The sequence below is a fragment of the Ornithorhynchus anatinus genome, chromosome 20 (genome assembly GCF_004115215.2).
Source record: "Ornithorhynchus anatinus isolate Pmale09 chromosome 20, mOrnAna1.pri.v4, whole genome shotgun sequence".
Classification (NCBI taxonomy): domain Eukaryota; kingdom Metazoa; phylum Chordata; class Mammalia; order Monotremata; family Ornithorhynchidae; genus Ornithorhynchus; species Ornithorhynchus anatinus.
The window spans coordinates 3,403,089-3,420,292 of record NC_041747.1 but is presented as its reverse complement, the minus strand read 5'-3'; the positions used below and the strand labels follow the sequence as shown (position 1 = coordinate 3,420,292).

Below are 17,204 nucleotides of genomic sequence, written 5' to 3'. Positions count from 1 at the left end.
CATGCAGAACAAAACTTAAAATTTTATCTCTTGCTAAACAGTACATTGTCATGTGGCAACTTAAAAATGGAGGAAACGTTGATCCTGTTGTGCTCGGTATTGTGGAACCTTTAATGAGCTTTAATAATAAAGTTCATCTAATGGTGTAATTTCTAAATGGGAGTTCTGGCTCGTTGCCGGGGCAGGACAACGGCTCTCGTGGGGCGGAGGCGGGCTTCACCTCCTTCCCGCCTGGTACAGGGTTTGACGCAGAGTGCTTAAATTACCACCCCGTGAACCATCACCACGAAGGTCTCGAAATCCAAGACACCTGTGCCTCTTCACAGCCTCTTTATTTTCAAAGCTTTACTCACACCTCGAGCTCCATCCCAGGGAAGGGAGAAGCACTTATCTCTTTCACAAGGAAGAAAACAGGCCACTAAAGGAGGGGGCGAGATCACTGCTTGAAAGGGACAGGGCTGGGGCGAGGAATGCAGGGCGCTACCTCTGCCGCCATTTAGTAAGAGAGCCCGGCCCCTAAGGGGGGGGGGGGGTGATTCTTGTCTCTGTGCCTTGGTCAGATTGAGGGAAAGCTACACCTGCGGAACCTCCAGGGAAGAAATGTCACCCAAGATCAGAGACCCAGTTCACAGCTTCCGCCCCGAACCAAGTAGCGAGAGGCCATCTGGTCCACCCCGTGGGGCCGCTCCCCGCCCCTTCCTTCGCGACAGTCAAAAAAAAAAATCGGTACCAATGACAGACAAGTCTGGCCTTTGGCCCAGGCCTGGCACCGGGGCAACCTCATAGCACGGGAGGGGGCGGTGAGCCCGGGCTTCCTGGGGGTAAAGATGGCTGGAAGAATTCAGGGCCCTTGCGTGCCGCCACCTAGAAGAGGAGGAGGGACGGGTGAGACAGCTAGCGGCAGCCGAGCCCCCGGCCTAGGCTTCGGGCCAGATGAACAGTTGAGGAAACACATCTCCCCCTGCTTGGCACAGAAGGGCCAGGGACCGTTGGGGGTGGCCGGGTGTGACCGACAGCCCTCGTGCCCGCTCCGCCGGCGGCCCGGGCCTGGCCCAATTTCTATACTCGTCCCCGACTTGGTAGAAGATGAGCAGCGCTGGCTGGTCGGGGCTGTCGGCTTCTGTCCGCCCGATGGTCCTCTCTCTGCGTCCCTTCGCCCTCCCCTCCGGGATCCGGTCGCCTTTCAGCCCAGGTCCTCTCCGTGCCTTCCCGTTATCTACCTGTGGATGTCCCTCCTCTGGCTGACACAGCAGCGTTCCTACTCTCACCAACTCGCTCAGCTTCCCCGCTGCGCGGGGCAGCCCCGGGGGCCTCAGCCCGGGCCTGCCATTTTGGGTTCATCTGTGGTGCGGCGTCACAGAGAAAAGACGGAATGTCTAAACCACGTCATCCTGGCTGCCCTCCGCTGGGCCCCGACAGAGGACCGGTGACAAACGCTCCTTCTCCCGCCCTGACGGTCCGGAGCCATCGAGACCACGAGCCACGGCCGGAGTTTGGCAACCTGGGCCTCACCCAGACCACGCCAATGCCTCTGCTCCGCCCCCCCAATAAACCCATTCTTGGGGGACAGAAGTACCGTTTCGGGGTCCTAACACCATCTTCCCAACAAAGCCCTGGCTTTAGATGTAAGACAGATCTTAGCCTACGGTACCTTCTCCCCTGCACCTCTTGACTCTTGTCTCTTCTGGATTCAGCATCGGTGAGGGGCTCTTCAGGGAAGGTGGGGTCACAGCCCCTTTCAGCCTGGGGAAAAGAAAAACAAAAACGGGGTAAAAAAAAATTTGAACTATCGACCGCAATAGGATCCTGCCCCCCTTTAGGTGGTTCCTTCTCGCAGTTCAATTCAATCGTATTTATTGAGCGCTTTACTGTGTGCAAAGCACCGTACTCAGCGCTTGGGAAAGTATAACACAGATGCATTCCTACCCACAGCGAACTCACCGTCTAGAGGGGGAGGCAGATGTTAATATAAAATAAATTACAGATATATACATATGTGCTGGGGGGATGGGAGGGAGGATGAACGCAGGAACAAGAGCGAGCGGCTCGGAAGGGAGTGGGAGGAGAGAGGAGGGCTTATCGGTGGAGACATGCCTTCAGTAAGATTTTGAAGTGGGGCAGAGCAATTATCTGCCTGATCTGAGGGGGGAGGATGTTGCAGGCAGAGCTAGGATGTGGGCGAGAGGTCGGCAGAGAGATAAAGAGCTGTGAGAAAGAGCTTCTCTTTCAGAGAGAGAAGGCACCGGCTCGACATTTCTTCTCCTCCTCCTCCTCCTCGGGAACAGGTGGGCTCTGCCTGCCGTGGTCCTGGGGCCAGTCCTCCATCATCATGATGGTATTTATAATAATAATATGTTGGTATTTGTTAAGCGCTTACTATGTGCTGAGCACTGTTCTAAGCGCTGGGGTAGATACAGGGTAATCGGGTTGTCCCAGGTGAGGCTCACGCTTAATCCCCATTTTACAGATGAGGTCACTGAAGCACAGAGAAGTGACTTGCCCAGAGTCACACAGCTGACCGGTGGCGGAGCCGGGATTCGAAGCCATGACCTCTGACTCCCAAGCCCGGGCTCTTTCCACTGAGCCACGGATTTGTTAAGCACCCCATCCCCTCTGCGAGAGGCAGCACCGCTTCCCTGCCCACCCACTGCTCCAGGACGAGACGGTCAGCCTCCCCCTCCCCACCGCGCCGTACCCGAGGGAGGCATTAAAGTTATCTGTCTTTTCCATTTTCAAAGTCCTTCTCAGATCCCATCTCCTCGGAGGCCTTCCCTGATTGCCCTCTCTCTCATCAGTCAACCAACCAATGGTACTTACTGCGCGTAGAGCACTGTTCTAAACGCTTGGGACGGTACAATACAACAGAGCTGGTAGCTTCGTTTCCTATCCCCGAGGACCCTGCGGTCTAAAGGGGGAGACGGACATGAATATAAATTCATATATACATTTGTAATATATAATTTATAGATATGTACATCTCCCCCCCGCCACCTCAGGTCTTCTACACCAAAGTTCAGCGGGACGTACAACCTCCTGAAACCGTTTGGCCCTTATCTTACACGCTCTATTAAACACTAACTACCTCACAGTCCCGTCCCCTTTCCCCTCTTCCTCCTCTCCCTTAATTTTACTGTCTGTCTCCCCTGCTCCAGGGTACAGTAGTGAGCACTCCATCAATACCGCCGACCCTGCTCTCCCCCTCTCCCGTTCTTAGAAGGAAGATACAGGGGCCCCGGGACCCGAGGCGGCGAGGGAGTTCGGTTGGCCGGCAACAGGAGAGGGCATAGACTCCGGAAGATCCGGGCTCCCTGCCGGGGCCTGGATAAGACCAGTCCCGCTACCCCCAAAACAAACCCACCCTCCTCCCCACACTCTCACACCCACCCGCCGTGCTGCCTCTCCCTTGCACCGTCCCACACGGACCACTAGACATCAGAGATACCGTACAATTCTCTAGGTTTGGTCGGCCAGGGAATCGGAGTGGAATATTTCTCTTCCTCACATACCCAAAGGCGACGTTTCAGAATCCTCAGCTTTGTTCAGGCCCAAGACTCCACTAAGCTGGCGGTTGGGGAGCGGGTCAAGCCACGGTGGTCTGGCCCAAGGTCACCCAGCCCAGCCTCGGGCAGAGCCGGGATGCCAGCACGGATCCTCCGACTGCCGGGCCCGGGCTCTATCCACGAGGCCCCGCTGCTTCTCGAAGAATGAGGGCAAGGAGGGATGCGGCAGATCTGCACAAACCTCGGGGACGCAAGGGTCCGGGGAGACCCTGTCCCGGGCCGGAGGCGTGGAGGGCGAGGTGGGCAGGGCCGCCGCCTCCTCTCCCAGCGGCGAGGGGGTTGGCAGGTTGGCGGGGGCCACCGGGAGCTCCCGGGGGTGGGTCCAAGAGGCCGGGGTGGAGAGGTCCCACAGCGCCGTCTGCCCAAAAGTCCCTGGGAAGAAGAAGGGCCAGCTGAGGTAAGCCCGGCAGCGGGGAGCTTGGTGCCCCCGGGTCCACCCTTAACGGGGAGACCCCTGGCTTGGGGCCCTGACTCCTACAAGTGAGGACTCAAGGGAAGTCGACCCCGGGAACCAAATCCTAGAACGCCCCAGTGAAGACGCCACAGGTAGGCTTGGAGTTGGGAGGGAAGCTGCTAGGGAACAGATACCATTATTGGCGGCAGCCGTCACAGATACGTACAGCTCCCTCACCCCCCCCGGCCCCCGTTCCCTTACCAATGCACTCTCCATCCAGGCTCCAGAAACGGACTGTGCAGTCAGCGGATGATGTCAAGAGGGCCTTCTCTTCCTCTATCAGCTCTAAACTGAGGCAAGAGAGGCCGTCTGTCAGAAGAGGGGATCAGAGGGCATTCGATCGTATTTAGTGAGCCCTTACTATGTGCAGGGCACTGGACTGAGCGCTTGGAGGGCTGTACTAAGCCCGCACCCAGGGGTTCTTCCCCAGCCGAGGAAACGGAGGATCCCAGAGTCGGGATTCTTGTAGCCTGAGATAGACCAGAGAGCCCTCCCTGGCATGGTGGCCCCCCACTGCACTAAAAAATGGCGTTATATCATCCTAAATTCTCTCCCGGCGGTCGCCGGCCCCCACCAGCCTTCTAGAACCACGCAGGCGAGACAGCGAGCCAGCGCGGCTCGAGTCGGGGGGCAGGGCATAAGGATCACACCGAGTCCACAAATCTGGGAAGGTGACCCCCAACACAAGTGTGAACAGATTCTTATAATAATAATGAAAATAATTATACTCTTATACTCTGCTGTTTCCCCTCCGTCTTAACATCCGTCTCCCCTGCTCGACTGTAAGCTCCTCGAGGGCCGGATTCGCACCCTCCCCGCAGATCCCGCACAGGTCATTTCTCCCCCTCGCGGAGGGGAGCAGGAGGAGCAGGAACGTTTTCCCCCCGCCGCCGCCCCCCACTCGGGGGAGAGGTCACTCACGCCGTCACCGGGCCGACGTGGGCTCGCCAGGACTGGACCGCTGCACAGAGAGAGAGGAGACGTCACCGACACTTGCCCACCTACCCGCCGGCTCCCGGACCACCGAACGCCACATCTAACCGGGGCCACTTCCCGGGCGACCGATTGGACGGTCCGGCCGAGCGTGTTAGCCGGGCTGCCCGTCCGCCGCCTTTTCACCCCGGGCCAGGATGGGAAATCCGGGGGAGCTCCTAGACCTCTCTCGGGGGAAGGGGTGATGGGGGAGGACTCGGCGACCAAGCTCTCAGACCGATCCACCGACTCGCCTCCAAAATGAGATACGGAGTGATTCGCCAGCCCACGCCCCAACGAGGTCTGCGCCTCCCTCCGCCCCTAATTGGAAATGGAATTTTCCTGTCTCTGCAACAGCTTCGCAGAGTCACCCGCCCACAGAAAGCAATGGTTCACGTTGGGGAGAGAAGAGCAGAGAATCCCAGTTTCGTTCGGAATCCATCTGTGTTTCTCTTGACGAAGAGAAAGCTGTAACGCCCTGGAGGGCAGGGATCGTGCCTCCATACTCCATTGTACTGCATTCCCCAAGTGCTCCGGAAAGTGCTCCGCACCCAGAGAGCACTCGGTGATTACGGCCCCTTGACTGTGGGCACGTACGCATCCACCAGTTGGCATACAAGTGGGTTTTTGGAGAACTCTCTCTACCCCTCCAGACCCCATGACCGACAAGGGTCAGAAAGTTCCCCAAAGTGCCGCTTCCACCAGATCCCCAGTTGTTGAGGAATGGCACCGGGACGCAGATGCGTACGTTTGGGGGGCTCCCGCGCCGGCCCCCGCAGGGCGTAGTCCCGGATGCCGTGAACGTGCACCAGCCCGGCGTGGTCCGCGGAGAACAGGAGGGCTGCGTCCGCGCTGGCTGCCAGCCCGTTCACCTGGCATCCCCCTTCGGACTAGGACCCACGGCATCGCCCGGCGAGGTAGGGGAACAGAGACCAACCGACCGCCTCGACCGGAGGGTTTCACGGTCACGCGCTCCGGTGACCCACCGTAAACAACAAGGCGACCCCAACCCATTCACGGCCGCCCCGCGGGCCGAGCTGATTAGGTCCCGGGCACGAGGTTGGGGGGCCCTCAGTTTCCTCTGTAAAAATGGGGATAAAATCCCTGCCCTCCCCACTGGGAGCCCTGTGTGGGACAGAGACTCTGTCTAATCTGATTATCTTGCACCTAACCGCAGCGCTCAGCACAGTGCTAGGGATGGGCTTAATACCATCGTTTTTAGGGCTAAATACACACACAGATCTTTGTTAATTATACGGCCAGAGACGGTTCAAAAGAAAACGTTTAGCCAAACTTACAGGTACAAAGCTTGCTAGGGGCCTTACTCCACAGCATGGGCTCCAGAAGCTGACAGAACCTGTGACGAAATCAATACAGTGCCAAATCAACCGATCGATCTGGCGTGCGTGGCGGTCAACCAGCACGGCATGCGGCCTCTCCCCTCTTCGTGTCTTTTCCCGGTTCTCCTTTTTGAGTCTGGAAGGCTGAATCATCTGCTTCCCACCCCACCCGGAATCAGAGCGGTCTTCCCAAAGGAGGGGCCGCTTGACGGGAGCCGGGTTGAGGGCGGGGGGGAATTCAATTGTACCAGAAAAAGCATGGGGGCCAGGATTTCCGGGAGACAAATCTGCAGGCCCTGCGGCGGTGACGAATCGTGTAGGAATAATTCCTCCTGCTCTGGCCCATCGATTAATGGCCCGGGTGTCTGTCCTGTTCTTCTCCCGCCCTCAGGATGACAGAATGACAACTTCTAGCCAGCTGTGGCATCGGGAACCCAGCCCAAGCTGGACAGTTCAGAGCTGGACACCCCAGGGAAGGGCTGATGGACCCCCGTATTTGGAAGCAGTCAGAGGAAGTTATGCCACTTTCAGAGGCACACAATTTTCTCTGGGGGGTATTCCAACTCTGCAGAGAAGCCTGGGGTTCAGACTGAGTCCTCAGCCACAGCCCTACCTCGCTGGGCTTAGCTTGGGATCGAGAGTCTATTGAGGAACATCTTCAGCTGAGGGAGTTGGGCAGCCTCGTCCTGCCCGGGGTGAACCTCTGGGGGGGTCCAAGCGTCAGTCGAGGGCTTGACTAGTGACACCCCCCCCCCCCCGTTCTCAGGTATGTCCCGCCTGGCCAATTCACCTCCAAGGGTCCCAACAAGTCCCGATTCCCTTCCGCTCTCACCTCGGGGGCCATTGGAGACGAGGGAGGCCGCCGCCGGGTCCAATTTCGCTGCCCGCGCCTTCAGGAATATGACTCGAGAGATGCTTCTGTCTGCAACATAAGAGGATGGGGAAGAGCCCACCGCCATCAGAGATATCTCTTCACCTTGCCCTTAGGGACCCGTGGGGAGGGGGTGGGGAACGAAGAAAGCCCACCTCCATTCCATCCTCTCATCTACTGTTGCAGCGTTGCTCCTCTATTTGAGACCGTGAGCTCTTCGGTCTTCCCTCACAGCCCTCTGAGTCGATGAAATGGTAAATTCGACCCACCCCGTGGCCAGTGGGCTTGCTCGCCGGCCCGGGGCCCGAGCCGGCCCGCCTCCGTCAATCCCTCAACGGCACTTACTGAGCCCCTACTCCGTGAAGAGCACTGTATTAAGCTCTCCGCTACCCCCGACTTGATGTGGAATTGGACGCTGGCGTCCAGCCTACTGTCTTTGACCCCCACCACGACACGGAGAGGTCCCGGGTGCCACCGAGGGGCAGCCCGGCACTTACCCTCTCCACCTCCTGTCCAGGGAGTGGGTGAGTTCAGTTTGTGGCACACGTGGCCAGAAACCACGTTCCAAATGATGATCTCCCCATCGTAGCTGGAAGTGGCCAGGAGAGTAGGTGGGCAGTGAGCCACACATAAAATATCCTCTTTATGACCCCGGGTCTGAAAGAGAAGAGGTGGGCGGCGGAGGGGTGGGGAGGGGTAGCCAAATGACTAGGCCGGCCCCGCCGCCGAGGGCCCCGGGGACGCCAAAGGGAGGCCAGCTGCGCTAGCCGGTGCTGGGCCGGCCGGAAGCTTACCAGATCGTCCGGCCAGGGCGGCTGAGGGGTCCGGAAGTGGTACACGTCCTCCGGAGAATCCTGCGCCGCAAACGGATCGGCCCCAGTGTCAGCCGGACAGGGAATGCCCGGTCTGGGGCACTTAGCCGGGGTGGGGAAGCGGGGCACTCAGGAGGCGGGGCTGGGCCCGTTCAGGCAGCCGTGCCCCCCGCCTAGCCCCCACAGGACAGAGCTTCTCCCTCTTGAGACACCAAGATGAGGAAGGGGGTGAACTATCTGTGGAAGCGGTGAGCCAGCGGCCTGGCCGGCTTTAAGCACACCAACCCCAGTGTGGGCTAGAGGAAAGACCCCAGGGCAGGAAATGGGGGTTCTAGTCCCAGTCCTGCCCCAGGCCTGCTGAGTTCACCTCTCTGGGACTCAGAGGTCCTCATCTGCTAGTGGGGATAATAATATCAGCCTCTCCCCACCTCATAAAGAAGCAGTGTGGCCTAGTGGATAGACAGCACGGGCCTGGGAGTCGGAAGGCCCTGACCCTAAATCCTGGGTTAGGTACAAGCCATCAGGTTAGACCCAGACCCTGTCCCGCGTGGGGCTCACCGTCTAATATGGAGCATTTAATCCCCATTTTAGAGATAAAATAACTGAGGCACAAAGTTAAGTGACTTGCCCAAGGTCACGGCAGGCAATTGGCAAAGCCGGGATTAGAACCCAGGACTTCCGACTCCCAAGATGTGCTCTTTTCACTAGGCCAAGCTGCTTATCGCTACCCTGCGACAGAAATGAGAGTTTACAATCGTCACTCACAAGATACATGTTGATTCTTCTGTCCCAGCCAACAGCTACGACGTACCTGGAACATGAGAGAAGGTCGGCTATTCATAACACGGTAGAGAACGTCCATCCGCTGCCCCTGATGCGTCGTGCTAAACCTGCTAATGCACATTCCCAGAGCCCAGCCCACCTGAGAGCCTTAAACTTTGTGATTTTTGAGAAATGGAAAGGCAGAGAAGAAAAGCAATTTATTTGTCATTACCCAGATCATCAGAGGGGAAGTAGAGGTTGGAAACATTTCACTCCCTGAAGGAAGAAGATGCATAAGCGGGGAGGTTCAGCGTTTCCTGCAGCGGCAAGTCTCCCCGAATTACTCTGCCTTGGCAACCGCTGCTGAGGGTTCTGCTTATTGCCTAGCAGAGAGTTCACGCGGTTCTCCTGAGTCTGAGGGGAGAGGACTTCGGGAAGGGCAGTCACCGATGGCGCTAAACCTGCCCAAATACTCCCCCGCCGTCGACCGAGGGTTGGAATGAAATGTCATCACGGGGGACTCACGCCAACAGGTTATCTGAGGGAGTCTGCAGAACCAAAAGAGTTGCTACGGGACCGGCCCCCAAGCCCCACCAGGTCCCCTCTCTCGCTCCAGACCCGCTGCATCCCCCTCCCAAGTCCTCAAGCCGTGGGATTCGGTGGCAGGAACTGAGGCGGAGGGAGGCTGAGTGCTCCAGAGATCCTGGACATGAAGGCGTCCATCTGGTGTCTTATCCGTACTGGACAAGGGGTCGGACCGGCTGGAGACCGGACCGGCCAGTAGCCCCTCATCGGGATAAGGAAGGATCTCCTTTCGGGATGTTACTTCACTGTCCGCCTCCCCTGCTAGACTGGCAGATACAGGGATCGTATCTTCTAACTCTACTGTACTCTCCCAAATAAAGAGGTGCTCAATAAGTGCTCCTGGTCGAATGAGTGATGGAAACTGGAATCCAGAGACAGAGTTGATCACTGGGATGTGAGTGTCGGCTTTGGAGGCAGGGGGAGAGAGAGTGGGGGTGTTTTAACATTTTGACTCTCAGCAAGGAGGTCTCGGACTCCGCACGGGTCGGAAAGGGGGGATATCCCTTGGGCCCCAGGCCCTTTTCACTCAAGGGATTCATCTCCAAATTGGTGCTTTCGGGAGAAAATGTCCCAGAAAAGACCAGTCCTCGACCCGACCGAGCTGAGGATAACTAACCGGTTTCGATTGACCTCCACGTAAGTACAGTCACAGACTTCGTCTCCTGTGCCTCCTGGAAGAACAATAGCACCGTAAGCTTGAATTCAGAAAGGCGATCGATCCCCTTTTGAGACACCTCGAGCAGGCTGACCCTGCTGGAAGCCCGGACTCTCAAATTGGGCCTTCCTAAATCTTCCGAAATGTGAGTTCTACCCCCTGACTCCAATGTTCTTCCAGTTTCTTTCATCACCTCAGCAAACATCCCTAATAAGAAACCTGGAGGAGACGGATGAGTGGAAGAGAAGCAGCATGGCCTAGTGGCAAGAGCACTGGGCTTGGGAGTCAGAGGACATGGGTTCTAATCCAGGCTCCGCCACTTGCCAGCTGGGTGACCTTGGGCAAGTCACTTCACTTCTCTGTGCCTCATCTGTAAATGTGTGGATTAAGACTGTGAGCCCCGTGTGGGACAACCTGATTACCCTGTAACTACCCCAGTGCTTAGAACAGTACCTGGCACATAGTAAGCACTTAACAAACACCATAATTATTATTATTATTATTAAGAGAACAATAAGGAGTTGCCTCAGAAACACAACCACATCAACTAGGATGGGAAATTCATAATGAAGCAGCTTTACTATCCCTCTCTCACATGAGCATACAAGAACCTCGGCGAGGCCAGTTCCTGGGTCAGACCAGTGGCCCCCACGCCTCGACTCAGTCTCTGCTAGGCGACTCGGGGGACATCCGACCTCAAGGGTCCAAACGGCCCATCTCACAGACCCTAACTCTGCCCTCCGGGAAACCCTGCGGACCCGGCACCATCCGTATTTAGCCATTTCAAGCCTTCGCTCTTCCCTCTCCCATCCCTTCCCAATGACCACGATCCAAAGCATATCCGAACCCACTCAGTCCCGCCACCCGGAAAGCTTCCGTCAGAGCCCCCTAGACCCCCCTTTTGGGTCCGAGATGGGTAATTTGGATAAAAATTTAAGGATGCTGAAGGTGGACCCGTACTCTTGGAAATGGGGCCGCTGCGGAGCCAAGCAGGCGGACCTGACCCCCTAGATTTCTCGTGTCTCACGCTCCTAAGTTACTTGCCCCGTTTCAGAGTGTGCAGGCAGTGGCCACTGTTGTAGTTCCAGATCTTCAAACACCCATCTCTCCCGCCGGTCACCAGCCTACGGGCGAGATCGCAACCCGCTCTTTGGGGTGAGGCGGCGGGGCCCGCCCGAGCCCGCCGCGGCCCCGCCGGGTTGGAACCCCCCCGGGGCAGGAACGTACCGCCTTCCGCTCCAGTCGAACGTCAAGCAGGTGATTTCGGCGTCTCCGTGAGCCCTCTTAAACTCAGATAACAACTTGCCAGTTTCAAGATCCCAAACTTTGACCACCTGTCAAAAGAAGGAAAGAGGAAAAGAATTTCTGATCCACAGTTCAACGGGAGTTGGCTTTAGGGGGAATCCAATAGTTTACTCCCCTCTCCATCTTTCCGAACTCTTTCTATCCCTGTTGCATCCTAACCCCTCTGCTTCTTCCCAGTAACTGCCCATGACGTGTGCGTCCTGGTTCGACCGGATGCTCCTTAAGCGCCGGGATCGTGTCTTTTACAAGCTCTGGACTCTCTCAGCTGCCTAATTCAGGGCTCAGCGTACATTAGGTGCTTAACAGATACCACGGATGGGTATCGGGTTGGACAAAGTCCCTGTCCCACATGGGGCTCGCGCTCAATTCCCATTTTACAAATGAGGTAACTGAGGCCCAGAGAAATGAAGGTCTTATGACAGAGAAGTGGCCGAGCCAGGATGAGAATCTAGGAACTTCTGATTCTAGGCCACGCTCTATCCACTAGGCAACGCCGCTTCTGAACGTTCTGTTGTACAACTTTTCTACTGTACTTCCCACAGCAGCTCAGGACAGATGCTTGATCCCCAGAGCTAGGCCTTCTCCCAGGGTCCCGGCGGCTAGAAGTCGATACTCACAGATCCCTCCGAGCAGGTTACCACGTGCCGGAAGGTCTCGTTGTACTTGCAGCGGGCAACCGGCTCTGTGTGAGAAACCTCCTCTCGAGGCCCCGGAGGAGGAGGAGGAGGTGGCGGACTTAATCGAGAAAAGCAGAAGTCAGTCGGGAAAAAAAAAATCCCACTATGCTTCAAGTGCAAGACTATATTGTCAGCTCCTAATGGGCAGGGAACGTGTCTACCAACTCTGTTCCAGTGTACTGTCCCAAGTGCTCAGTACAGTGCTCTGCACACGGTGTTCAATCAATACGATCGACTGACTGATTGCAAGTTGCTGCCAGTCGTCGGCAGGCGAGACCATCCTGGCCACCTAGTACTCACTTCATCTCTCAGTTGGCCTTGCTCCTCCGTTCCGGCAAACGACGATAACCGCTAGAGCTGGGGTTAGAACCCAGGGCTCCTCCCATCCCCTGCTCTGCCCACCGGGCCACTTGGTTTCCGGCCTCTAATCGACGGTCCCTCAGGCGACGGGACCACCCTCATCGTACCAGGCAGTTGGAAGCCAAGCGGCAAGTCCGATCCGTGGAGCAACGCGGGGCCCGGGGGGAAGGGGGTGTAGGAGCCAAAACCCGCCCCGTCCGCATCCGGTCGGGACCGAGTCGCCGCGGGTTCAGGGGGGAAGGACGATCAGAGGGTGGCTCGGTTCCTGGGGAGGGGGAGGCTAACGAGCCGTAAGGCGGCGCACCTGAACTTGAGAGGGAGGAGGGCCAAGACATCAGTGGCCACGCAGAGGGCTCTGATGCCAGGGAGGTAGAGGCAGGCCGCTAACTCCCCTGTGATGCCGCTGGCTTTGGAGAAGGCAGTAAACAAGCAGCTGTGGTCTTCCAGGTCCCAGATCTGTCAGGGGAGAGAAGCAGCGTGGCCCTGAACCCCCAGAAGGGCGGGGAGGCTCTCTGCCGCCTCACCCTACGACCGGGCCTTGTTTTCCAAGGAGCCCCTTCCGGCCCTACTGAGGGGGGAGCAAGGCCTCGGTCTGGGGACTCCAGGGGGTGGAACTGGAGCCTGGCAGGAAGATCCATCTTGGCCTTGCTGCTGCAGGCCACACAGATGAAATTTTCTCTTTTTCCCCAAATCCAAATTACAAGCTGACTGTTTTGGGCCACACACTGGCGGAGCGCTTTATTTTTCAAAGCATGTTTGCATTCTCTCTCTTCTGGCAAGGTAGGGAGAGGAGGCATCATTAGCACCGTTTTAGACGAGGAAACCGAGGCACACTGAAGTGAAGTGACTTGCCTTAGGTCTCACAACAGAGCCGGGATTAGAACCCGGGTCTCCCGACGCCCCATCCCGGCTCTTTCCGCTAGCCCACACCGCCTCTTATTTGACCTTGATTTGACTCTTCCGTTGCTCTTGCCTACCTTATTTCTCTTTTCCTTTTTTTTCCCACATGATCTGAGGAAAAGAGCTAGAGAGAGGCAGCAAGGCCTAGTGGAAAGAGCACAGGATGGGGAGTCAGGAGACCTGGAGTCTTGTCCCAGCTCTACCACTCGCGTGCTGTGTGCCCTCGGGCAAGTCACTTAACTTCTCTGTGTCCCAGTTTCCTCATCTCGAAAATGGGCTTAAAATATCTGTTCTCCTTTTCCCCCTTCGACTGTGAAGACAAAGAAAATCCACACAGGAGGGTTTTCAAAAAAGGCCTTTGGTGAGTTAGTCCAAACAAGGGAAGGGAGGGGGTGGGCTGTCTGCTGTCCCGCTTAATTTCCCCGGGGTTTCTCCATCTTCCTCCCAGTCTGAATTCCTCATTACAGAATTATCATCCAGCCAGGCTCATTCGGTCCCACTTGAATCACTTCGCACAGTCCATCCTAAGAAATATTAAAGCCGAGACTCCTTGGAAATTCAATATGGGACACAGGAACACAATACTCTCCTTCCGAGAGTTTCTTACTGGTTCCCCTGACTTTTCCTTCACAGACATTGCTGCTACGACCCCTCTAATGCAGGTTGACTCTGCAGTTCCACTCAGTCTCAGGCCTACAGAAAAATCTAGTGATTCCCGCCCCACAAAGTCGCCACTCACATTTCACTTTCCCAGAGTTCAAATAACCCCCATCAACATACAACACGGCAAACTCCACCCTTGGGCTTTAAATAAAGAGCATCCTGCAAGTCTGGAGGGTTATTCAATAGGCAAAAAATAGATGAGACAGACGGACAGACCTTGATGGTGGTGTCGGTGGATAATGAAAATATTTTCTTATCCTCCGTGGAAATGTGGAGGAAGAAAATTGGAGCTGCATGGCTTTTCAGTAGACCTGTCGGTTTCCTGAAACAGAATGAGCAAAGATGATGCCTCTCTCTGTGAATATTTCTCTGGCTCCCCAAGTCGATCGAGAACTTACTGAGTGCAGAGCACTTTAGGAAGCTCTTGGGAGAGTACGGGACCACAGAGTTGGTAGACAGAATCCCTGCCCCAAGGAGTTATCAGTCTAGAAAACCACGTGGGATCTGGTCATGGTTCACGGAAGCCTGGGAAGGAGGAGCCGAGACCTGCGAATCCGGCCGCCATAGCCTGCGGAGGCCGGTGACCGGAAGCAAATGCCCTGAGCCCATTTCCGGAGGAGGCGAGTTTATACGTGTTCCCGCTTATTTGGCTATTTAATCTGTGAAAGATTGGAGCTGGGTTCCGGGGGCTGTAGAATGGAACTAAGTTTCTACCCTGTAAAGGCCGGGGGTCGAAGGCCCGCTATCTTGGGAGCTAAATTCTAGAAGGCAATGGAGATACAGGTTGTCCCGGGGCGGCGGGGGCTGCTGGGTTGGGCTGACCGAGCCAGGGCGGTGGGGGATAGGGGACCCAAGTGGGGCAGAGAGTGCTCTCATGAACTCTTTGTAACCCCTAAGCCCTCCATTTCTGTGCCAGAAATATGGACAAAGTCCTTACCCTGGCAAGTAAGGGTTCCAAATGCGAATGATTCGATCCATTCCCCCGGTCAGGAGTACGTTGTTTCTCTTACAGAATGAAAACGCTTTCACACCTTTGCGGATCTGGAAGACCGTTTGGTCTCCCCGAGCCCGCCTCTGAGGAACGACTCTGAGGCCGACCGGCACTCTTCTCCCTTTCGCATCCTTCCGAAAATCCCGTATTTCTTTCATCTGCTGCTCCACATTTGTAGTTCCCACTGTGCACCCTGAAAACAAAAATCAATCAACCCATCCATCCTGTAGACCGTGCGCTCCTCGAGGGCAGGAATCGGGTCAACTGACGGTGATGCGTTTTCCCGAGCGCTCATTTCAGTGCTCTGCACACAGTAAGCACTCAATGAATACCAGCGATCGATTGATCCGCAGTATTTACTGAGTCTATTTGCAGAGCGCTGAACTAAACACTTGGGAGACCACAACAGAATTTGTAGACAGGATTCCTTAACTGAGTTCATCCGATTGGACTGGACTATCCAGTTGCTACTCCAATGCACAGTGCTCTGGCAACGTGGGAAACACTTAATGCCAAAATATTAAGGCACCGTCCAACTAGTTTACAATCTACAGTGTACATTTATTTCAAATTCGAGTTTCTTCAGAAGCATGGCTGTAGGGATTTTCAACTCCTGAAGGCTCGTGTGTAAATGCGCGTGCACACGCATTCAGAGTGAGAGCGAGAGATTTGGGGTTGTCTGAGTAGTTCATAGGGCTGACAAGAGGAAAGCAGAAAATCCTATTTTTTTTTTCCTTAACAGCAGCAGACAGCATTTTAACGTGTAATTTCAGCAATTAGCTCAGTGCTGATTGGTCTTGCTTAGCGGCTGCACCTGCTCTCAGGAATTGAAAGCCTAAGGCTTTTTCTAGCAATTAGCGATAAGCACTCCCCAGTCAGGAAATTTTTAACAAAGGGAAATGAACCCGATTGAAGCCTCTAACTCTTTGTTTAAAAGAGATAATGGGCCAAGAGGGCAAAGGGAGCTAGAGTGTCATGATCTGGAAAGATTAAGGGTTTGGAGTTTCTTCCTGGTCAACTCACTCCAGGTGCAGTGTGATAGAAGAGTCTGGCCATCACTGCAAAAAAAAATAGTAAAGTCCAAGAAAAGAAGTCCAGTCTCTCAAATGCCAACTGGACGCCAAACACCAATATATGAGCCAGGTGCCCCAAGGAGGTGTCTCGGGGTCCTGGCCAGGGGAATATTCGGCACCGTGAGTGACAGCCCAACCCCGTTATTTCTCAGGTGACAAGAAGAGCCCTGGCCGAACCGATTTCCCCATGTGAGATGTTCACGTTTGTCAGTGGGCCGCAGCCTCCTAAGGCTTCTCCTCGTAAGACCAAGCCAGGCCCGGGAGCTCGCCAGGTTGGTGGGTTTCTGTGGTGGGTCAGAGGTGTGAGAGAAGGGCAGAGAGGGTAGGCAGGGTGTGGTGGGGGGATGGGGAATGGAAAATGAGAGGGAATAGGCTTCAAAGAGTGAGTTTAGGCCACAGAGCCCCATTTTGGGTCTCTTCAGCCCTGACTGGAAACTCTTGAGGTGTGGTCAGAAAGGCCAGGGGCCCCCGTGGGCAGGTCTCTCGGACGGAAGCAGCCAGGAAGTTGGGTGATGGTCCTCTGACTTGAAGAACCGGCAGCCCAGTGATCAGCCCAAAAGCGTCAGGGAGCGAAGGCCTGGGTCCCAGAGAGGGAGGTCATCAAGATGGCAGAGTCATTACCGCCGGATGGACCCTCTGGGTCAGACCAGGGAGGTCGCCTTTCCACCACCCCCTTCTCCCGGGACTTGGAGCCACCGTGTTGGAGATGGCAGAGTCTGGAGACCCTCGACGGGAGCTGGGATCTCCTTGAAGAGAGAAGGGGCCGATTTCGGGGCGGCTCAAATCGAATCAAGCGCACTACGGCGGCGTGGTTAAACGGTTACCTCGGAAACCGGAGAGCACAGCTCTGCCCGAGGATGATGGGACGGTGAGGCCGTTACCATGGAAACTAAGAGCAGCTTCAAGGGTGCCGTGGGGTTAATGTATGCAGCGAGGTAGACGGTTACTTCAACGACTGGGGGGCTGCGGAGTGCGGGGGCTAAACCCGCGAGGGGCTAAACCCGCGAGGGGCTAAACCCGCGAGGGGCAGAGACTCCAGTGTCCTAAATCTCAAATGAGATGGGGAGCCCCTCGACTTCACGCTTCCGTTGCGTCAGGCAGTATGGCGTGGTGGATAGAGCACAGGCCTGGGAGTCAGAGGTCATGGGTTCTAATCCCGGCTCCGCCGCGTGTCTGCAGCGTGGCCTTGGGCAAATCGCTTCACTTCTCTGCGCCTCAGTTTCC

At 56.0% G+C, this 17,204-nt stretch overlaps 1 protein-coding gene across 3 annotated transcripts in view; it reads right to left on the bottom strand.

Annotated features, from left to right (window-relative positions):
• Window positions 1-313: 313 nt before the first annotated feature.
• Window positions 314-17,204, bottom strand: part of LOC100079641 (WD repeat-containing protein on Y chromosome-like) — a 29,864-nt gene continuing 12,973 nt past the window's right edge. Inside the window, exons 12-29 of one of the 3 annotated variants that reach the window (XM_029047747.1) lie at window positions 14,854-15,100; window positions 14,133-14,238; window positions 12,658-12,809; window positions 11,934-12,051; window positions 11,239-11,345; window positions 11,056-11,135; window positions 9,973-10,027; window positions 8,775-8,820; window positions 7,992-8,051; window positions 7,695-7,854; window positions 7,159-7,248; window positions 6,285-6,343; window positions 5,735-5,876; window positions 4,936-4,975; window positions 4,216-4,304; window positions 3,742-3,932; window positions 1,652-1,743; window positions 314-864 (exon numbers count right to left, since the gene is read on the bottom strand). In XM_029047747.1, coding sequence (XP_028903580.1) covers window positions 711-864; window positions 1,652-1,743; window positions 3,742-3,932; window positions 4,216-4,304; window positions 4,936-4,975; window positions 5,735-5,876; window positions 6,285-6,343; window positions 7,159-7,248; window positions 7,695-7,854; window positions 7,992-8,051; window positions 8,775-8,820; window positions 9,973-10,027; window positions 11,056-11,135; window positions 11,239-11,345; window positions 11,934-12,051; window positions 12,658-12,809; window positions 14,133-14,238; window positions 14,854-15,100 — 1,988 coding nt within the window. In that variant the 3' untranslated portion in view covers window positions 314-710. Of the gene's footprint in view, window positions 865-1,651; window positions 1,744-2,817; window positions 2,906-3,741; window positions 3,933-4,215; window positions 4,305-4,935; window positions 4,976-5,734; window positions 5,877-6,284; window positions 6,344-7,158; window positions 7,249-7,694; window positions 7,855-7,991; window positions 8,052-8,774; window positions 8,821-9,972; window positions 10,028-11,055; window positions 11,136-11,238; window positions 11,346-11,933; window positions 12,052-12,657; window positions 12,810-14,132; window positions 14,239-14,853; window positions 15,101-17,204 lie in introns of those variants that run through there. The other 2 variants (XM_039914969.1, XM_039914970.1) reach the window with 2 other exon arrangements.